The 21,243-nt window shown below is 59.1% G+C and overlaps 8 protein-coding genes across 8 annotated transcripts; 5 read left to right on the top strand and 3 right to left on the bottom strand.

Annotated features, from left to right (window-relative positions):
• Nucleotides 1–1,672: 1,672 nt before the first annotated feature.
• C7974DRAFT_159766 (uncharacterized protein) lies at nt 1,673–4,217 on the top strand. The gene is made up of 3 exons (XM_046135928.1): nt 1,673–2,518; nt 2,569–2,638; nt 2,720–4,217. The coding sequence occupies exons 1-3, from the start codon at nt 1,988–1,990 to the stop codon at nt 4,096–4,098; spliced, it is 1,980 nt and encodes a 659-aa protein (XP_045999597.1). The 5' UTR covers nt 1,673–1,987; the 3' UTR covers nt 4,099–4,217.
• A 48-nt stretch (nt 4,218–4,265) lies between these two features.
• Nucleotides 4,266–5,805, top strand: C7974DRAFT_356718 (inorganic pyrophosphatase). Its single transcript, XM_046139604.1, has 3 exons — nt 4,266–4,762; nt 4,856–4,975; nt 5,034–5,805. The coding sequence occupies exons 1-3, from the start codon at nt 4,337–4,339 to the stop codon at nt 5,601–5,603; spliced, it is 1,116 nt and encodes a 371-aa protein (XP_045999596.1). The 5' UTR covers nt 4,266–4,336; the 3' UTR covers nt 5,604–5,805.
• A 1-nt stretch (nt 5,806) lies between these two features.
• On the bottom strand, nt 5,807–6,438 carry C7974DRAFT_391464 (39S ribosomal protein L53/MRP-L53-domain-containing protein). The gene is made up of 2 exons (XM_046141585.1): nt 6,201–6,438; nt 5,807–6,132 (listed from the first exon to the last, which is right to left on the bottom strand). Exons 1-2 carry the CDS (start codon nt 6,379–6,381, stop codon nt 6,017–6,019), a joined length of 297 nt encoding a protein of 98 aa, XP_045999595.1. The 5' UTR covers nt 6,382–6,438; the 3' UTR covers nt 5,807–6,016.
• Nucleotides 6,439–6,615: 177 nt separating this feature from the next.
• On the top strand, nt 6,616–8,233 carry C7974DRAFT_356714 (Sec20-domain-containing protein; the record flags this gene model as incomplete). Its single annotated transcript, XM_046139603.1, has 2 exons — nt 6,616–6,965; nt 7,015–8,233. 2 exons carry the CDS (start codon nt 6,619–6,621, stop codon nt 8,030–8,032), a joined length of 1,365 nt encoding a protein of 454 aa, XP_045999594.1. The 3' UTR covers nt 8,033–8,233.
• C7974DRAFT_423256 (RTC4-like domain-containing protein) lies at nt 8,211–10,159 on the bottom strand (the record flags this gene model as incomplete). Its single annotated transcript, XM_046144371.1, has 1 exon — nt 8,211–10,159. The coding sequence occupies exon 1, from the start codon at nt 10,014–10,016 to the stop codon at nt 8,211–8,213; it is 1,806 nt and encodes a 601-aa protein (XP_045999593.1). The 5' UTR covers nt 10,017–10,159.
• Nucleotides 10,160–10,170: 11 nt separating this feature from the next.
• On the top strand, nt 10,171–11,641 carry C7974DRAFT_333453 (RNA 3'-terminal phosphate cyclase/enolpyruvate transferase). The gene has a single exon (XM_046139134.1). It carries the CDS (start codon nt 10,320–10,322, stop codon nt 11,538–11,540), a length of 1,221 nt encoding a protein of 406 aa, XP_045999592.1. The 5' UTR covers nt 10,171–10,319; the 3' UTR covers nt 11,541–11,641.
• A 1-nt stretch (nt 11,642) lies between these two features.
• On the bottom strand, nt 11,643–14,719 carry C7974DRAFT_391459 (peptidase S8/S53 domain-containing protein). Its single transcript, XM_046141584.1, has one exon. The coding sequence runs from the start codon at nt 14,355–14,357 to the stop codon at nt 11,856–11,858; it is 2,502 nt and encodes an 833-aa protein (XP_045999591.1). The 5' UTR covers nt 14,358–14,719; the 3' UTR covers nt 11,643–11,855.
• A 1,357-nt stretch (nt 14,720–16,076) lies between these two features.
• On the top strand, nt 16,077–20,640 carry C7974DRAFT_308441 (uncharacterized protein; the record flags this gene model as incomplete). Its single annotated transcript, XM_046138170.1, has 2 exons — nt 16,077–18,008; nt 18,058–20,640. The coding sequence occupies 2 exons, from the start codon at nt 16,077–16,079 to the stop codon at nt 20,638–20,640; spliced, it is 4,515 nt and encodes a 1,504-aa protein (XP_045999590.1).
• Between the last annotated feature and the right edge of the window lie 603 nt (nt 20,641–21,243).

Here is a 21,243-nt window from a genome sequence, read left to right as displayed (position 1 = left end):
GGTGATCTAAAGGAGCACTGAACTGTCTCAATACTGACTCTCGAGCAAAACGAACGCGCACGCGATACAAAGAGCCTCACAACAGGTAAACGAGAAGAGTGTTAGAGAAAGGAAGTTGGGAGGACACATGCGAAGGAAGCCCATCGCGGCGTCCTCTGCAGGTCATAACAAGCAACGTGACGGAACGAACATTTAGTCTTAAGCACCAGGCTGTTTCGGTATCGATGGCACAAGCAATCGATAATGCGTGTGGACGAAGGAAGAAGTCTGCTGCAAGGTCGTGATGATGGGCAGAGAAAGCGAGGTGGAGGGCGTCGGTTGGCGGGGCAGGTAGAACTAAGGACCCCTCCAGTGAAAGAACGCTAGCTGGATTGGTGTAGGGTTGGCGCTCACGCAAGAGCAGGAACCTGGGTCGATGGTGACGGCGGGATAGTTGAGAAGAGCTGGCTCGCGGCCAATGAACCGATCGTTAGGCGCTTTAAATGCTACGTGTCGAGAAGGGCACGGGAGGCACAGGACGAGAGTAGGGCTATTGCGCCCATGAATTCACTTGCTGGCCCAACACCTCATTGCAGAACACCAGCTCTCCCACACCTCTGCTCCAGCTGAGCTAGCTCGTCCCGTGTGCGTTTCCTCATGCCGGAATTATGCAACCCATAGCTAGCTTCAGACTAGTGGGATCCAATGACAGGGCAGCAGGCCGGCAAAAAGAGACAGGTCGACTTGTCTGATTCGACTTTTCGAGGGGCCGGCACGCACGCAGGGGCATTATTGGACGGTTGCGAACGGCCTGCGCTCAGAGGGCCTTACAGGCTGCGGCTTGCGTGCTCGGAAGGTGAAGAGCGCATTCGGATGCAGCCAAACCAGAGGCATCACCAAGGACATGGCGTACACCTCGTGGGATTGGTCAATTGACAGGTGGGTCCAGGCCGCTTGTCATAGTCACATCCAAGGAACCTGGAGGGGCTGCGGCACGATCGAGTGGAAAGACCGTGCGCTTCTGGCATTCACTCATTTGCAACGCGCAAAACCTACGCGAGCCATCGCAGATCTGCCCTTAAAACGCGTTTCCGCGCGATACTCGACACGCTGCTTTAAGTTTCGCCGAATCACTCGCCAGTGTAGATAGAACGGCGTCCGTTGCTCCCTAGCTGCAAGCTCTATCAGCACTTGCATGCGAGGGCGATCGGTATCCAGTTACAGGGATCCGGGGCTGAAGACGCACGGCTGCTAGCTCCCAACTTCGCTATGTCGGAGCAGATTCTCGTCCAGCGTCACGAAACTTACAAGGGGACCGCACGTCTCCCGAGTTTCACAGTCCATACCTCGACAGTCGATACATACAGACCTAAAGAAGCTGTCATCGTGGTGTCCTCCTTCTGCGAAAGTATCGGATGTCAAGTCACGAGGGACATGCGATGGCTATAGGCTGGCAGCTGCAGGCTTCAGGTGTGGGACAAGACCGCTGACCGCACTCACCCGTGGCCGGATGATTATGAGTGTAATGTCTACCGTTGATGAGGTGTATTCGTAAGTTCCGATTGGCGAAGAACGCCTTTCAATATACGCCGATGGCGAGTGCAGCACGATGGCTGTGAAATTTGGGCAGATCCTTGTGCGCCTGGGCAACTGCCAGTACTCAAGTAAGGCTCGACATGTGCAATATCCGTCATGTCTGCCTCTTGGGAAAGGGCACCTGGCGGCCAAGCAGCTTTGACGAGCACTTTCAACATGCCTTCCCTACTCATGCGCGTTACTCGATTCCAGCAGCATCGAGCGGCGCCATGTCTGTTCACACCATTTTCCTGTCTTCCTTCCGGGTTACACAAAGTCAACCTCATAGGGCTCAAGGCTCGTTGTCGCAGCCTACCCCGGTGCGCTGCTGTACAACATCCTTTTATCGTCACAGTCTCCAGCGCTACCTGGTTTGATTCTCCCGACGGGACCGCTGGCTCAACACCGCTTGTCCTATCATAAATGCAGTGGAATGCAACAATCGGGCCGTAAAATGGATATTCGAAAGTGGCTTGCTGAGACCGAGAGTCCAGTCCGGTTCAAGCGACCAGATGTTGAGCATTTCCTCCTGCCAAAGCAGCCTGATCCTGTTCCACATACAAGACGAAGACAAAAGTGCAGCTCGTCAGACAGCTCGCTACTCGAAGAGCTTCCTTCACAGTCGCGGCCTAAAGATATCTCAACACTGGAGAAACCCAGAAATGATGTCCGAGATGCCGTCGAAGTCGCATGTAGCGTAGCAGCTCACTCTGCTTTTAGTAATTCTGTGGGCAGCAGTGCTGCAAGGCAACGTTATGCGCGACAACCTCGCCGCAAGATACGCCCGGGTAAATACGACACTCAGTCAAAGAAGCTGAAGGAGCAAAAACAGACGTTACACTCAGACCGTGCGATCGGTTCCAAGAAATCGAAACAGAAATCCAAGCAAAGAAGTGACGGGAAACTACACAACGGTATTGGTCATGAGTCTTTGGCTAGAACCAACTCCAAGGATCGGTTGACAGTCAGTGTTATACATACGTGAAATGCCAGCTATATTGACAACTAGTCTAGCTGAAGCCGCCGGACAAGACAGGGCTTTTCAGCAATGGCAAAAGCTCGGCTTCTGTTAGGGGCCGTGGTCGTAAGCCTACTCCGTTGCAACCGTCCGAGCCTTGAGCCCACAACGGTTCGCGTAGTACCAAATCGACTGACACTATGACAGTACCCGATCTAGTCTTCTCTGAGATGAAGTTTTTACGAAACGGCCATGATGAGCAAGACTATGCTGCACAACCCTCGCAAACGAAGAAGAAGCGCAAGATGGATCACACACGGAGAAAAGAAGAAGACGTCTCTGCATACTTCACTTCGGCGCGACCTGCATTGGCAGATACTCACGGAGGTGCTGTACCAAGCAGCACACACTCGCTATTGATGTCATCTGCCGCAGTAAGGCCCAGTCGTCCAGAACGAGCGCGAGAACTTGGCGTATCCGATGTTGCTGTTCAAACAAATGAGTCTGAAGGTAACGCGTTGTACCCAATGACTGGTCGTGGGGGACCCAGCCATGAGAGCAGCAGCTACTTCTCATGGTCAGATTCTGTTCGCGCTCCCAGTACTGCGCCAGTACAAGCGAGAGATCGGCTCACGGTTGGAGGTAGGCGGTTCGATATATTGAACCGGGAAGTCGAGGAGGTGCAGCATCACAGACACAGCCAGGCTCGCGAACAGATGCCCGCTTCAGTTAGTTTATTTGGCATCAGTAGTGCAGAAAAACCCAAGGTATCATCGATAGCTCCAAAATCCGTAGGCCTTGCGAGGTCACCATTGTCGCTTCAACGGTCTCCTTCTCTCCAGCAATCAGGGCTTATCGATCGAGCCGCTTGCCACTCAGTTGAACGCGCTACTTCATCCTCCTGGAAGCCGCCACATTGGCAGACTCAAATCAACGCCGAGGGTACAACCCTCCCCAGGGTCGGGCGCTCAGATCAGACGGCTTATACAAACGATAATGCACCGTCAGCCCAGAGACGAATCTCTATCGATGTTCCCAACTGTCCCTTATCATACCAGAGTCTGCAATGCCCAACGGATCTAGACGAAGTACTACAGTATTATAACAATTCGTCCCTGGCGGTGTCTCAGCAAGTATCATCGCAAGATAATCTCGACAGAGTCTGTCCAGCCTCTGGCCCCCAAAGCACAGCTCAGCAAGCTCGACGTGTTCCCCCTCGAGTGACTGCATACGCGCCTACAGCACGATTTGACGTTCCAAGTGTGCAGCAATTCAGTCTGCCGAACTTCTCTGGCCCCAACTCCTATGTAGTGCAGGAACAGCAGCTTGTGCCATCACAGCTTGATGTTGGCAAAGGCAGTGATTGCCAGGACACGGGTATCACTGATGATGCAGATACATGTGAGAGCGAGATGTTGGACCAGGGGAGCTTTGAGGGTTTCTCGGGAGAGTCAAGTCTGGGAGAAGTGGTGGAGGACATCGACGATGGACTGGTAGGCGTAGTGGATCAAGTCGAACAGAGGCAAGAGCCCGAGCATGCAAAGCTGTTGGGCCGGGGTTTCTGGCGGCCACATAGACTGTATTAAACATTTGAGGTTCAGGGACAGACCGCAGGCGAGCGATGCAGACTGCAGGTGTGATGATACAGACTGCAGACGCAATGATAGATGACAGGCGTGGCTTCCCCACGCAGCGACTCAGTGAGGCAGGAGCCGTCCGTGCGTTGCGCGTGGAAAACCTCCGGCAGCTCCCACACCTCGGTTTGAGCACGAGGAGCGTTGCCGGCCAGTCGAGCTAAGCGGCCCCCTGATAATTACCGTCTGCATGCACTGCTCGCGATCGTTGCTGAGGCTCAACGTAGCCAAGCGAGCCGGTCGCCCTCTGCCATTGTCCATCCTGAGCCCTGGGTCTGCCCCATGCCGGCAGACGCTCGTCACACTGGCTAACCAACACCGCCCGCCTGCGCGTGCGCCTGCCAGCCCCACTAGACCCCTCCAGCGCCTCGACAAAATCCAGCAGCACTTCTCCTCCTCCACTTCACCCTCCACAACTCTCAAGTCAGCACCCACCAGCATGGCTTACTCCACCCGCAAGGTCGCTGCGGCGAACACGCTCGAGCACCGCGTCTTCATCGAGAAGGACGGCCAGCCGATCTCGGCATGGCACGACATCCCGCTCTACGCCAATGAGCAGCAGACGGTCCTCAACATGATCGTCGAGGTCCCCCGCTGGAGCAACGCCAAGATGGAGGTGAGTGCCCCGGCATTGAGTGCCATTGAGCGTTCGCGAGCGCCCGCCGCCCGCTACCCCGCCATGGCGACATGCCACTGACCGCCCCAACAGATCTCCAAGGAGGAGACCCTGAACCCCATCAAGCAGGACATCAAGAAGGGCAAGCTCCGCTTCGTGCGCAACTGCTTCCCCCACAAGGGCTACCTCTGGAACTACGGTGCCTTCCCCCAGGTACGATGACGCCCGCCCCCTGTCGGCCACGACGACTGCGTACTGACCGCTGCTGCAGACCTGGGAGGACCCCAACGTCACCCACCCCGAGACCAAGGCCAATGGCGACAACGACCCGCTCGACGTGTGCGAGATTGGCGAGCTTGTCAACAAGCCCGGTGATGTCATCCAGGTCAAGGTCCTCGGTGTCATGGCTCTGCTCGACGAGGGCGAGACAGACTGGAAGATCATTGTCGTCAACGTGAACGACCCCTTGGCCCCCAAGCTCAACGACGTTGAGGATGTCGAGCGCCACCTGCCCGGTCTTCTGCGTGCCACCAACGAGTGGTTCCGCATCTACAAGATCCCCGATGGCAAGCCCGAGAACCAGTTCGCCTTCTCCGGCGAGTGCAAGAACAAGAAGTACGCCATGGACATTGTCCGTGAGTGCGCTGAGGCGTGGGAGAAGCTCGTCGCTGGCAAGACTGCCAAGAACGACCTCTCTCTCGTCAACACGACGCTTGCCCACTCGGCCGAGAAGACCGACGCCAGCTCGCTGAGCATCCCCGCTGGCGAGGACAAGGCCCCCGCGCCTATCGACTCTAGCATCGACAAGTGGTTCTACATCTCTGGCGCCCCCTCCAGCTAGACGTCTGGAATCACCAATGACGGCAGGAAACGGCTCTCGTGGAAGACGGTCATATATCGCATCGCAAACAAATGAAGACATGACGGGCCCACGGATCGACGTGGCTACGGCCAGAGGCATGGACGGAAAAAGGGGTTGCGATTGAGAAAAAGTCTATTCTTGGCCAAACACATAGATTCATCCAAAAGCGATAGTCATGTTGACATGCAGTGGCTCCAGCCCGTGCCGTGACTCGGTGTGATGCTTCTTATATACATGGCTAATATACATGGCGGTGCTGGCGTCGGCGGCTCGCGTGCTCGGTAGCAGACGCGTGTGCAAGACTGCGGTGTGTGGAGCAGTGTGTGGAGCGATGTGCCGAGCGATGTGACGAGCGACGTGACGAGCAATGTGACGAGCAATGCCCCAAGGCTTTAGTTGCCTGTCAGCTCTTCCTTACGCGCAAGCATGCGCGAGTGGCGGTCGACCTGCTCCATGACGTCTGTGATGCGCATGTTGGACAGGTCGAGGTTCATCTGCTTGCCATCCTCTGCGGGCGGGTCAGCGCTGGCGGACGTGGCGGGCCTGGGGTGGACCGGGGCGAGCGGGCACACGTACTGAACTTGACGTCCAAGGTGGCATTGTCCTTGCTGGTGCGCGGCAGCAGCTTCGACTGGACGAGCATGCCCGAGGCGCGGGCGTCGGCGGGGATGAGCGACAGGAACAGGCGCGCGGGCTTCGAGCGCGGGCTGAAGGGATTGAAGGCGACGCGCACCTCGGTCAGGAAGCGGGTGATCATGCTGGCGGTGTTGCGGCCGGCTGCGAGGCTGCGAGGCTGCGAGGCTGCGAGACTGCGAGACTGCGAGGAGAGCCAGACCAGACCGTCTGGGCCGCGGGATGCGTCGCCCAGTGCACCGCGCCCGTGCTGCAGTTTTCGCCTGGCGCCGTGGACTGGCGCGGTGGGTCTGAACGGCCCGCTGGACGGCTCCCCTCCGTCATAGGCGCACCGCACTCCGACCACCTGTTGCGCTGCACCATGGCGCCGCTCCCTGCGACCACGCACACGCTCACCGCCCGCCTGACTGCCCTGACCGAGTCCAACAAGTCCGTCGCCCAGCTCATACAGCGCCTGGCCAAGCTCGACTTCCAGCCCGGCTCGCAGCCACTGCACGCCGACGCCGCCGACGTGCGCCTGGAGCTGAGCGCCGAGATCCACGAGACGCTGAAGGCCGTTGAGGAGGAACTCGAGCTGCTGCGCCAAGAGGTCGAGGACGTCCTCCAATACGGCCCCGCCACAGCTGCGAAGCGCAGAGACAGCGCCAGGGAGGCCGAACGCGCGCGGCTAGCTGTCCTGCTCGCGCGCCTCACCGAGGACCTCAAAGCGTACGTCCCCCCGCCCGTGCGAGTCGTCACCGCGCGCTGACAGCACCAGGTCACGCGCACAGTACCGCAAGGCCCAGCTCGTTGCCAAGCACAACGCCGAGCGCGCAAAGCTCAAGGAGCGCGAGCTCCTCTTCTCGAACCTGCAGTCCGGCGCCTCCACGCCATCGTCCACCTACCGCCAGCGCAGACAGAACAAGGGCCTCAACGAGGACGAGATTGTCGCCCAGGCCTCGTCCGACGTCACAGCCGCCCTTCGACGAACGCATGCGTTGATGCAAAACGAGCTCTCTCGCTCACGCTTCGCCCAGGAAACCCTCGAAGAGTCGACGGCTGCACTCGCCGATCTAGGAGAGAAGTACGCCGACCTCAACACGCTTCTCGCAAACAGCAGAACCCTCGTCACCACCCTGCTGAAGAGCACCAAGAGCGATACCTGGTACCTCGAGACCACCTTCTACATCCTCATCACGACCATCATCTGGCTCGTCTTCCGCCGCTGGCTCTACGGCCCGCTGACCTGGTTCCTGATCTGGCCCCTGAAGCTCGTCTTCCGCATCGTCTTTGGCGTCGTCGGCATCACCACAGCCGCAGGCGCATCCAAGTCCTCGAGTCTCGCTGTCGTCTCCGGCTCGAGCACCAGTCTCGTCGTGCAGCCAAGTGCGACAGGAGGCCCTCCGCGGAGGAACTTCGATCCCAACGCCCCACCGCCCAACAATTACATCCGTGTTGGTGGCGGAGGCAGGGGTTATCACCAAGGCGATCCAAGTCCCCCAGGCTCAGTAAGTCAAGAAGTTGGCAAGATGGCGGAGCAGGCGCAGCAACAACAACAACAGCAGCAGCAGCAGCCGCAGGCAGAGGATGTTCATCCTCAACTAAGGGAGAACAGACAGCAGCCAGACGACGAAGGCCCGGTGATCCGCGGTGACGGGACTGTGCTGAAGGAGAGTGACAAGCCTCGAAACCCGAAGAAAAAGATGTGGGAGGAGGACGTGGAGAGGGAGAAGTTTGAGCAGACACAGGAGCAGCAACAAGCAGGCGGTCAGAGGAGGAAACGCGATGAGCTGTAGCGCATGCACGGCCTGTCATGACACGAGAAACATAAAAACATAAAGTGGACTACTCTACACGACATGCATATACTGATAGAAGAACCTGGGTATCAAAATCCGCTTCAGCGCTCCCCACGCACCTCAAAACGACGGTAGAGACCCCACCGTCCACACAACAAAAATGCATATGACACTCTCAAACACGATACTCGTTATCCCCCTCCCCCTCCCCCTCCCCCTCCTCCTCGCCCACAAGCACCTCATCCTCAATCTCCTCATGCAGCAAAACCCCCATCTCGAACGTCTTCTCGCGCACCTCGTCCGCCGCGTCGCGATCGCACTGCAAGTCCTCCATGATCAGCCGCACCGCAACTTCGGGCACCAGCACGGCCTGCACGAACGTCGCGGGGCCCGAGGTCTGCACGACGGGGTCGCGCGACTGCGCGATCGGCGTGTGCAGGAGGGTCATCACGGCTTCGGTGATGTGGCGCCGGCCGCGCGGGCCGTAGTAGCCTGGATAGACGGTCGCGTCGTCAAAGGTACACGAGGCGAGGGCGTTTTGCTGAGAGGGGGGCAGGTCGCGGCGCGTGGAGGGCGCGGCGGCGGCTTTGCCGGTCAGCGCGAGGGGCGCGTAGCGCGCGCGGTACGGGCTCGGGGCGTCGCCGGTGAGGATGGTGTACAGGTCCATGCGGTGCTTCTTGATGCGCGAGGAGAGCGTGGCCCAGTCGATCGGCGGGTAGCCCTCGGCGGCGTACTCTTCTCGTGCAGACGCCTCTCTGTGGGTGTGGCAGAAGGTGGCTTGGTTCTTGACCGTCTTGTCGCGGCCTTTCCAGAAGGCCCAGTAGCGTTCTTGGTCAACGCGCTCGTGGCAGATGGGGCATGCGGCGTCTTCGTCTGCTTCGGCGGGCAGGTCGCGGACGTACGAGTCGAGGGTGTCCATGTCTTCTTGTGGTGCGCTCGACGCCGGCAGCGAAGAGTATGCGTCGTCGGTCAGACCGAGCTGTTCACGCAATGTCGGCTTGAGGAGGTTGGCGAGCTCTGTACCGTCCACAGCAGACGGCTCTAGCGTATTGCCGTTTGTCTGAGCTTCTTTCTTCTTCTTCCGTGGAACTTTACGCAGCTCTGGATCCTCTGGTTCCGGTTCGGGCGCTTCCTCGTCCCGTGGGTCGGTCATCATGGAGACATTGTCATCCTCATCGCTATCGTACTCGACTGGAGTCTTTGGCTTGTTGGACTTGGTTCCAAACTTTACTGGTCCCTTGCTCGGCTTCGTCGCAGGGAGTGCTGCATGTATGTTGAACGTTTTGCTCTTGGAGCTGTAGTCTTTTCTCCTTCCACTCTGCGGACTTTGGCTCGAAGCAAGGAGCAGCGGGTTGAGCCCCCAATCGTTCCCCTGTGATGAGAGCGGCGGTGTGTGGGTCGTCGATGCACCTGCTTTGCCGGCGTGGAGCTCTTCCTTGGCTGCCCTGCTTTGTTCAAACTGGCCAGATCTTGGTGCTCGAACTGCAGTGATGCGAGGCCTCGCGGCCTTGGGTTTTCTCAACCCTTGCTCGGGGTCTGGTTCTCGTCCGGGCAGCAGTGCATCTGCTTTCCGCTTTCGATTTGAGCCCGGGGGCTTCTTGAGTGCGTCTTCATTGTCACTTTGGAAGGACTGTGTGTGCTTTCGGTGTTTCGGTGGGGGCCTGAGTGTGTCTTCGGTGTCGCTCTTCAGGGACTGCGTCGGCTTTGAGCGTTTGGGCGGGGGTCTCAGTGCGTCGTCGTTGTCGTCTGTTGAGGATTGCGTCGGCTTTGAGTGTTTGGGCGGAGGTCTCGAGGTCTCGCCGTCCGAGGACACAGGGTCAGCGTCAAAGTCTTCAAGAACAGGGTCAGCGTCGAAGTCTTCAAGGACATGTTCCTGTTGCGGGGCTTCTTCGTGGTCGTGTGGTCCAGCATGCACCTTCCCCCGGACAATCTTCAAGAGCGGTCGGGCTGCGTGTCGGGTCTGGCCAACGCGAACAGCCATTGATGACGCAGCAAGCTCGCCGAAGGTGGCTAAAGCGAATGGACGCAAAAACAGGCGGAAACGGCCGCAGCAGCAGAAACACGGCGGCAAGACGCGGACCGCGAGCACCGCGCAATCGCACCTGAGGGCACGCGCTGAGGGACGCGATGCGGAGAGACGCACGGGCTAGGTCAGGTGCGGGCTAGCGCGGCTGTTATCGATTAGAAAAAAAGCTCCCGCCGCGCCATTCACTCGCCGGCTCGCCAGGCCCTCGACGACCGACGACTCGACGACACCGCCCGCACATCCGCCCGCACATCCGCCATGGCCGTCGACGAAGCGCTCCAGCAGCCGCTGAACTTCACGGGCCACCGCCACCTGGTGTCGCGCCTGCTGCTCGCGACCCTCACCGGACGCCCGATCCGCATCTCGCAGATCCGCTCGGCGTCGACCAGCCCCGGCCTCACGCGCTACGAGACCAACTTTGTGCGCCTGCTCGACGCCGTCACCAATGGCGGCCAGGTGCAGTTCAGCATGACGGGCACGACGCTCGTCTACCGCCCCGGCCTCATCACCGGCTCGGCAGAGGGCCTCGGCGCCCACGGCGGCGTCATCCGCCACGAGATCCCGCGCGAGTGCGCCCGCAGGGGCGTCTCGTGGTGGCTGATCCCGCTGTGCATCCTGTCGCCCTTCGCCAAGGACAAGGTCAACGTGATCCTGCACGGCGAGGGCTGCGTCACGGGCGCGACCCCCAGCGGCGACGTCAGCGCCGACACGGTCCGCACCGCGCTACTACCACTATACAAGCCCTTTGGCATCGAGCGCAATATCGAGCTGCGCATCCTGCGCCGCAGCTGCGCCCCGGGCCCCGCCAAGAGCGCCGGCGGCGAGGTCCAGCTCGTCTTCAACCACCAGGTGCGCCTGCCCAAGACCCTGCACCTGCTCAACCCGGGCCGCGTCAAGAAGATCCGCGGCGTCGCCTACTGCGTCGAGGTCCCCAAGAGCAACAACGAGCGCATGATCCACGAGGCCCGCGGCATCCTCAACAAATTCGTGCCCGACACATACATCTTCTCCGACGCCTCGCCCGCGCCCCTGATCCCAACCACGCAAAAGGGCAGCGCCGGCGCCAAAGTGAAGGGGGCCGTGGGCTTTGGCCTGAGTCTGGTCGCCGAGAGCAGCACGGGCTGTCTATACAGTGCCGACGTGTGCTCGCCGCCCGAGGGCGGCGTGCCAGCCGACGACATCGGCAAGCAGTGCGCGTACCAGCTGTTGGAGAAGATCTCGCAGGGCGGCGCCGTGGAGAAGATCGCCGCGCCCACAGTGCTGATGCTCATGGCCATGGGGTCCGAGGACGTCGGCAGAGTCGCGTTGGGCAAGGACGTGCTGGCTAGCGAGGAGATCATCTCGCTGGCTCGAGACTCAAAGGTGTTTGGCGGCAGTGGGTGGGGATTCCGCGAGAACGGCGGCGACCAGGACCGCGGCGAGATTGTTGTGAGCGTGGTTGGCCGCGGCGTGGGCAACGTCGGGCGGAAGGTAGCGTAGCGTAGCGTAGCGAAGCGTTGCTTAACGTAACGTAGCGTAACGTAGTCACAGAGAGCTTGCATGGTTTGGCGTTTGGGGCGGAAAAGCATGTAGAATCAACGATACCCATTTCAATGCTGTACGCATATTACAGACGTCCTCTCGCAGCGGGCGAGTCATTTGAGTCTATAGCAAACGGGCGCAAATGCAATTCCAAACGCAACGCCGCCCAATGCCCCTTCCTACATCCTTTGTACATAAGCAGAAGACTCCTCTTTCCGTCGTTTCTAGTCAAGCAAGCTCCATCGTCTCTAGTCAAGCTCGTCGTCGTCTCGTCTACTCCTTCCGTCTCCCGGCCGAGCTTCCACTGACCTCGCTCCCGTCATCGTCATCGCGCTTGCCGTGCTTCTCGTTGAACCTCTCCTGGTCGCGATACGGCCCCTCATCTCCACCGTCGCTATCGCTGAGCAGGTCCTCGTCGCTCTCACCAGCAAACGCATCGTACAACTCTCCACCTCTCCTCGCGCGACCCTTCTTCTTCGCGGCTGCGCCGCTAAGCATGCCCGTCTCTTCACGGTCCTCGACGTCATCGAGCACCTCGAACTCGTAAGCGTCACGCGATGACTTTTGCTGCTTGCGCCGCGCAATGTAGAAGTAGGCGCCGAGTCCGGCCACAAAGACTAGGATGAGGGCGAGCGACCCGTAGATCCAGATCTGCGTGCGGCGCGAGACACCGAACGTGGGGAAGATGGAAGGAAGAAGGCTCTCGTTCTCGTTTTCCGGTGCGCCGGTGGGGGATGCCGAAGGTGTTGGTGTTGCTTCTGTCGTGGCAGATGCTTCGGCAGCGTCTGTCGGCTTCTGATTCACAGGGCGATCGGGGTGGTCAGTGGGGTTCGATGTGACGGTCGGCTTGGAGCTGGGCAGCGCGACTGAGGTGGTGTGTGCAGGATGGTCCTCAATCTTGTCGTGGTCGTCGTCGTCGTGTTCGGTGGGGATAGGACGAAGGGTAGCCTTGGAGGAGTCGATACACTCGCCCCAGAGACGCAACTTCCAGTCCGTCAGGCTGCCAGTCTTCTTGTTATTGGCGACGGTGTCTTTGATGATGACTGTCCAGTTTCCAATGCCGGATTCGCCCCAGTGAGCGACAGACATGAAGGTCCAGTCTTCGTAGCCACGAATGTCCTCATCATCGCGGCGGGCAGTCGAGAGATGGGAGCTCATGCCGGCCGGGGAGATCAACTCGACGCTGAGATCGCCACGCCGTTGGTGCTTGACGTTCATGGTTAGAGTGATGTGTTCCACGCGCTCGAAGTTGGCGCCCTTGAGCATATCGCCAGTAACCTCAAATACACTTGCAAGACCTTCTTTGCCCTCGGGAATTGCCTTCTTGACATGCATCCACGGGGAGTAGAACCAGGCTTGAGGCTTGACAAGTTTCCAAGTCTTGGCCATTTCCACGATGGCCCATGCGTCAAGTTTTCCATAGCCAAACTGGTGGCTGTACATGCGGTCGAGGGCAGTCTTTGTCCAGTCGCTGGGTGTGTCGAAAGGCACAGCTGTCAGTACAGTCAGCCACTGCACGTCACGCCAGGTGAGTTCAGGGCGAGCCTGCAGCACCAGAGCATACACTCCGACGCCGAGAGGACCAGCAGCTGAGGTACCGCCGTGCTGACTTGTGCATTTGTTGGCGCCAACGTCTGTGGTGTGGATTGCATCACCGCCTCCACTGCTGTAGGTGACGACCAGCTGCGCGGAGCAAGCCTCTGAGTAGTAGGGGTGCTGGTTGTGCATGTCGATGGCGCCCACGGTGATGCTGTAGATGCTGTTCGTGTAGCCATCAAAGTTGCAGTTGTCATCGCTCGCGGCACCGTTGCCAGCGGCAAAGACGTAGACAGAGCCCTTGCCACCACGCCCTTGTTGCACAGCCGTTACCATGGCCTTCTCAATCAGGACGCCCGGTGCTTGCATAGTCTTGCCGTCGTCTGGGGGGCCCCACGAGCACGAGTAAATGTCGTTCTTCTGCATCTCGTAGTTGATGGCCAGCGCTTCGTCCATGTCTGTGATCTGGCCCGAGAGAATGCGCACACCAGAGATCTTTGCGTCGTACGCCAGACCAACACCGCAGACGTTGTTCTTCCCGGCAGCAATCTCGCCAGCGCACCGTGTGCCGTGCCTGTCATCAGAGAGCTTCGGGGTGGGCAGGTCTTCGTTGTCGTTGAAGTCGTGCGAGCCTTCTGCGAAGAAGTTGTCCTTGAGGTCGCCGCTGTCGTAGTCGAGTCCGTCGTCGACAACACAGGCCGTGACGCCCTTGCCCGTGATGCCCTGCATCCACACGTCGGTGATGTTCATGTCGTTGCCGGGGGTCTTGACGTTGAAGATGTGCCACTGCTCGTTGAAAATGGGGTCTTGGATGCTCAGCGACTTGGCGACCTCGCGCTGTGTGTTGATGGCTTCGTTGACGTCCTGGCGGGCGGGGATGACGCTGCGCTTCCAATGGCGGGGCTTGAGCTTCTGCTTCTGGGCGAAGTGGATGCTGTCGAGCGGGTGGTATTCAGGGCCGAGCTCGCGCTTCCGCCGGCGGCGCTTCAGCTCCTGCCGGGCATCCTGGACGATGTCACCGTCGTGCTTGGGGGCCTTGAAGACGTGGTGGTCGTCGAGGGAGCCAAAGGGGCCCTCGTAGGTCAGGCCGAGCAGGTCGGCGAGGTCGGCGGGCGAGGCGGACGGGGCGACGTGCAGGGCGTAGTAGTCGCTGGTTACGTAGTTGCGCTTGGGCAGGTGGTGTGCGGCGGCGGCCAGCGAGGCGGCCGACAGCACGCTGAGGAGGTCGAGCAGGCGCATGGCGGACGGCAGAGAAGGGGCGAGGAGGAGGTTGTCGGACGAAGAGGACAGCAGCGCTGGGAGACGCAGCCAGCTGCGATCAGGCGGTCAGGCGGTCAGGGCGGTCGGCGCCGCGGTGTAAAGCCAAAGGTGCCGTATAAAGTAAAGGTGCAGTATAAAGTGCAAGGTGTCGTGTACTAAGTTATTGTCGGCCTATTGAGGAAGGCGCGGCGGCGGCTTACTCGCACAACGAGGGTTCGGGGCGGTGGCGAGGCGAGGGCGGCGGCGGGCAGCAGCTCGCTTTGCGGCAGGGAGTCTGCTGGGACGGCGGTGGGCGACAGAGCAGCGGCGACGCAATGAAGAGCTCCAGGCTGTGAAACGCGGTGCGTCGCTGTGCAGCCCCCGGCGGCCGCGCCACAGCGATCTGCACAGACACCGAGCGGCGGCCGGAAGCAGCTAGCGCGCGGGACTGCGGCTGCGGTGGGGCCCAGCCTAGGCCGAGCTAGCTAGCCGCTGAGCTTCCCAGCTTCCCAGCTGGAGGCGCGGGAGGCCATGGAAGCCCGAGGGGGCTGGCGTGGCTTGCTCGAAGGCTGGCACTCGAGTGGTGATGAGCTGGCGGCGCAGTCGCACGCCGCCCCTGCGTCTGCCTGCTCCTCGTCTCCAGCGCCTGTACGTGTGTGCATAGCAGAGCGACGGCCGCCTGCGTCCATTGCGAGTCCTCCCAGAGCGTCGCGCCGTCCAGCCCGTCCAGCGAGCCCGTCCAGCGAGCGCATCCTTACCACGCCCTGCACCGCGTCCTGCACCCTCCCCGTCCGCGTCGCCAGGTAGCTATTGCGCACGCCGTGCCCATTGAGCCGCCTCCAAGTGATCTGCCGTGCCAGTGTAACCCGCACCACGTGGCCGCCTTCATGGGCGCCCGCCGTCATGGACACCAGTAGAGCCAGCGGCACCTATGCCTCGCGCGTTGCGAGCCCGCCGACCACCCAGCAGCACCACGAAACTTTTCCCCAGCGCCGCAATTCCTACCGCCGCCCGGCAGACGCGCGCCCGCAGCCCCAGGAATCCGGCATGGCGCCCCTCGCCTCCAGCACCGCGCCCCTCGTCCCCAGCAACACCGCCCGCCCCGTCCAGGCCCCCGCCGCCAACGGCCTGCCGAGGGCTGCCTCGCACCGCCGCCGCCAGAGCCAGCCCCGCCCGTCCAAGCCCGGCGGCGTGGCCGAGTCGCTGCCCACTGCCCCAGACGTCCCACGCGCACCGCCCTCCGCGTACAAGGACCCCTACGCCCACAAGGCCGCCTCCCGCGCCCCGCCACGCCCGTCGCGCGAACCTGCCATCCAGGTCAATGCGAGCAGACAGCAGCCCACCATCCAGACAGCCGCCGGCAGACTGTATGAGCTGCGCTCGCCCCCGTATGCCCCGGTCGAGCCGCTGTCCGGCACTGTCGAGCGCCGGTCGTCGTCGTCGCAGCGCAAGCCCTCGGTGCCGGACCGGTCGCCGCTCCAGAAGCTCGAGGGCAAGCTCGATGACATCAGCAAAGAGGAGCGCCGCGCCCGCATCCTCGAGGCCGAGCTGGCCGCTCAGGAACGCGTCGAGGCCGAGATGCGCGCCCGTCGAGCCCGCGACGCCGCCGAGAAAGAGAAGACGCTCGCAGCACAGCCCGAGCCACTCTACGACCCCGTCCCGAACCACACTGAACGCCCTGCAAGTAGCAAGCGCCACGTCTCACAGCCGACTTACGAGATGGTGCCCGACGCCATCCAGCGCGCAGGATCCAACAAGCGCAATGTCTCGGCGCCACTCCAAAGCCACCCCAAGTCCCCCGTTATCAGCGACCTGGAGTCCGAAGATGGCCTGGTCTACGACCTCTCTGATCCGTGGGACCCCTCTGCCGCTCAAGCAGTCGCCGTTCCTGCCCCACACCGCATCCCTTCACAGAAGCAGCCACGCCTCACCTCCATATCAAAGGTCCCCAACGCAGATCCATACATCGCGCGTAATCCCTGCATCAAAGGCAAGGAACCAGCAGCCAGTTTTCGAGACCGCACAGTTGCACCCACCGCACCAGCTACTTCTGCCGCACCAGCTGTACAGCGCATCCACCGGAAGCCAGTCGAACACCCCATCGGGAGTCTGACTCCTCTTTCTGGGCTCGGCTTGGAGGATGCTGGCATCGACGACGTCATGGGAGGAGCTGAGGTCGCCCGTTTTGACGACAGGCAATTTGCGAAGAACGCCCAACTGACAGGTCGGCATGGGAGCCAAAGAGACAGCAGGGGCATCATGGCTGCTCGTATGGAGATGCAGCAGCAACAGATCGATCAGAACCGCGTTCCACAAACCAACGGCCAGTTTCAGGTCCATCCATACGACTCTCCCCTTCCACCCGTCGCTCGCAAGAGCGTCGGCTTCTCTGACGTCGATGATGAGATTCACCCGCAAGGAGTGCACGAGTCTCACCGCTTTTCACGCCATCACGGTCCCGAGCGGACGTACGTCAAAACGCCCATGTTAGAAGAGTGGAGACAAGCGCCCGTTGCCACTCTAGTTGCTGAGGACCTCGACTTTATGACACCTACAAGGACCCCAAATACCGCGAACAACAACACTTGGTGGGAAGGGAACCAAACAGGCCGGCGCCGGCGGTCAGGCACACATGTGGAGCCTACATACGATGGCTATGCCGATGAGCCTTTTCCCCAGACAATCTTCGATCCTCCGCTGCACCTCAAGTGTGGACCACTGCTACGATACACTGGCCTACGAAGAGACCAAAGCCGGGCGGGCAAAGAACGAGAGATATGGAGAGGAAGTGTAATGATCGTTACCACCGACGCCGGGTCAACGTATCATAAAACGCCCGTCCTACGTCTTTTCAAACAGGCAATGGACATCCTTCCACCGCCACCACAGGAGCTTGACGGCGATGAGCTCAACCCTGCTTATGTTGATCCCATCGAAGGACAATGTAAAGTCTCGAGAACCGGGCAGACCATGTACGTGAAACCTGTCCACGAGATAGCCGAAGGCGAGGATCTGTCTCGAACCGAAGACGAGTCTGGTCTTTTCTCGTTGGTTCGTTCACTGAGCGCCCCCGGCGCGAGACCGACGCGCATTCATAAAAAAGACGGCGAAAAGCTCGGTAAAGTAAGAGAGATTCCTGGAGTTCGTCTGCACGCTGAACGAGGCGTCACGTTTTGGCGCTTCAATCTCGAGGTCGAACTTGGAAGCGCGCAAGCACGTGTTGCATACAGGATCAACAACGGCCCTGCGGTCGGTTTCTGGGTACCAGCCAAGGGCGAGACTATGAATGTCATGTTCCACAGCTGCAACGGCTTTTCATTGAGCGTAGACCCAAAGCAGTTTTGTGGACCAGATCCAATGTGGCGCGACGTTCTAAACTCACATCAAAGCAGGCCGTTCCACGTTATGCTTGGAGGGGGCGACCAAATCTACAATGATGCTGCCATGAAGCAGACGACATTGTTCAGACAGTGGACCGAGAACAGGAATCCGCTAGATAAACATCATACTCCATTCTCCGAGGCAATGCAGAATGAGCTGGAGCAGTTCTACTTGGATCGATATTCCATGTGGTTCTCACAAGGTCTCTTTGGCATGGCCAACTCCCAGATTCCAATGGTCAACATATGGGATGACCACGACATAATTGACGTAAGCCATCTTTCATCTCATCTCCAGCTTCAGGCACTAATGAACACAGGGCTACGGATCTTATCCCCACCACTTCATGCAGACACCAGTCTTTACTGGCATCGGTGCTGTGGCCTTCAAGTACTACATGTTGTTCCAGCACCAGTCTGTTCCTGCCGAAACCGAACAGACAGAACCCTCGTGGGTACTCGGCAAAAGTCCCGGACCATACATCAAGGAGCGTTCTCGAAGTGTGTTCATGCATCTTGGCCAACAGTTGGCCTTCTTGGGACTGGATTGTCGGACTGAACGACAACGTGACGAGATCTTGACTGAGGATTCATACGATGTCATTTTTGATCGTCTTGAAGATGAGATCATCAAGGGTCAGACCAAACACTTGATCGTACTCCTTGGAGTGCCAATTGCTTACCCAAGATTGAACTTTCTCGAAAACATATTGACTAGCAGATTGATGGACCCTATCAAAGCCATGGGACGCGCCGGTCTGCTTGGTGGCTTTGTCAACAGATTCGACGGTGGCGTCGAAATTCTTGACGACCTCGATGATCACTGGACGGCCAAGCACCACAAAGAAGAACGAAACTGGTTCATCAAGGAGCTGCAGCATATCGCAGAGACAAAATCCGTTCGTGTGACCATCCTTGGAGGTGACGTGCATCTCGGTGCTGTAGGTCAATTTTACTCCAACAAGAAGCTTAAGATACCAAAAGACAAAGACGCCAGGTACATGCCCAACGTCATCTCTTCTGCTATCGTCAATACGCCTCCTCCAGATATGATGGCCGATATTCTCAATAAGCGCAACAAGGTTCATCACCTCGACGCCAACACCGACGAAGACATGATTCCAATCTTCACTCATGGCGTAGACGGAAAGAAGCGAAACAACAATCACCTCCTCCCTCACCGGAACTGGTGCAGCATCCGCGAATACAAGCCGGGGTCGTCACCGCCGGGCACTCCTAATCCTGAAACAAGGCCCCAGCCTGGTAGGAGACTATCAGACTCTTTCAATCCTCGTCAGATGGTCAGGAGATTCAGTAGTGACCAGGCGCGTCGACCAAGCGCGCGTGGACGCGGCCCACCTTTGTCGTACTACAACAACCCTCAGAACGCCACTGCCGACGAGCTTCAGACCGACGTACACAATCAACCACAATCATCATTCTCTCCAGATAGATCTGAGAGTGAAAGGCCTCGGTCTCGCCGCAACTCGCTAACTTCACTGTTTCGCCGCCGCGCTTCAGTCGACAGTGGCGATCGTCACAACTCTACACAAAGTCTGCCACCAGTGCAAGCCCGGAACAATGCCTCCCTCGAGCGCCCGTCCGAGTTTCGTCGTAGACCCAGCGTCTTGACAAAGAAGGGCTTACAACAGAAACAAAAGGGCGACTTCATCAACCTCGAAGGTGGTCTAGATATCTCTCTGAATATGGAGGTCTCACAACACGATCCCGCTGGCATCACTGTTCCTTACCGCCTTTTGGTGCCTACGCTCAACTACACGGTCCCAGAGCCTGGCACCACCGAGAAGCAGCCACGCAAGGGCAGCTTTTTGGGCATGTTTGGAGGTCGGCGAAAGAGGAAGACTATCGGTGACGACGGCTATTCGCAGAGCGGCAGTGAGAGTGGAACTGACAGTGACGTAGGAGAGATGTCTGAAGACGACGAGGAAGAGCGCGCTCGCCAAAGGTACAGGGTCGGGCCCAGGATCCTGATTCCTGGCTTTGGATCTAGGAACAAGCGTACTGCTTCTGCGAACCAAGCCCCCGCACACGATACTGGTTTGAGCTCAGGGTTCCATGCTAATGAAGATTTGGTCGACCATGCGCGTACGGGCGGGTCGCGCGATATGGGACCAAATCGAAGGCAAAGCGTAGACGTGGAACCTACAAACCATGGCACTGACGGTTCAGCATGGGAGGCTGTTGGAGGGAGAAGACACAGCAGTGCCCCACAATCACAATCTGCACCTCCAACTGCAGCTCTACCTCCTATGCGTTCTGGCCCCTTACACAGAACACCCACGCACAACTCATCCCACAAATCGCAGCTGCCTGAGCCCCAGTCTCCTGATGTCCAGAGGCGTTCTATGGGTGGGATTCTCAATCAGCATGGCGACGAGATCTTTGAGCACGATGCTCACGTACTTGCTCATACCTCTTCCAAGTCGAAGCGGGACTCCTACAAACGCGACTCCTACCCACCGCACCCTGCCATCGTAGGTGCCGGACCAGACTCACCGTACAACTATCGAGGCGGTATGCAAGCCCGAGACGACACCGCAGGTGGTGATTACTTCAGCAGTGGCAGTCGACAGCCACGACCCACGAGCCAGACCCGTCCCATATCCAATGGACATTTTATACACCCAACACCTCAACGCGCAATTCCTGCGCCCGCCCCTGCGCCTGCCACTGCATCTATAAGGGCTGTGTATGCTGAACGAGGTGGCTATGACCGGATGTCGTATCCTGCTTACCCCAGCCGAAACGGCAATGGTGCTGGAGATGACGAGTATGATAGCGTCGATGATGACGACAGAAGCTACAGTGGTGGTGGGCAAGAGATGAGCCAGGAGAGCTTTGTGCCGCCAAAGCCGAAGAAGAAGTGGCAGATCTGGCGGTAGAGCGTGAGCTTCGATGTTGAATTGGATTCGGCGAAACACCTATCCTTATGATTAATGACGCTATGATCAACGGCAGCTTTGTGGATGGATAAGAGAGAAAGTACATAATAGTCTTTTAACATACGTTCAGCATTCAAATCTCATCTTTCCATGCTGATGTAGCTCGTGTCTCGCGGGTCAGCGGAGGAGGCAACAAGCGTTCCTTCTCTTGTGCTTGGCGGTCAACAACCAGAAGGTGCAGTTCGACTGATGATTGGCTGCTACAAAGTGTTCTTGGCGAGAGTTTAGCTTCGACAAGACAATCCGCCTTAAACGTTAGTTCCCATCACCTGTTCCGCCACGACACGATTTTGATAGATCGCCAAGCACCCCAACCGACGCCCAGTTTGGATTTAACCATGCCGCGAAGGATTTCAAGCGGAACACGAACGTTTTACCAATGAGAGCGAGAATCTGGGGATCCCGCCCGATGCTGCAGCGCACATTATCCACGACGTCCGGATAAACGGGAAGTTCACCCTTTCCAAGCAAGTAGCCTCTTCGAAGGGGTTCACACCACGCTTACATTTGTATCGACGGCGTGCGCATCCTCGTGATCAACAG

This window comes from Boeremia exigua (genome assembly GCF_020726555.1).
Source record: "Boeremia exigua strain MPI-SDFR-AT-0100 chromosome Unknown C7974scaffold_4, whole genome shotgun sequence".
In the NCBI taxonomy this organism is placed as follows: Eukaryota; Fungi; Ascomycota; class Dothideomycetes; order Pleosporales; family Didymellaceae; genus Boeremia; species Boeremia exigua.
The sequence above is the reverse complement of the archived record's forward strand: the minus strand, read 5'-3'. Positions and strand labels throughout refer to the sequence as shown.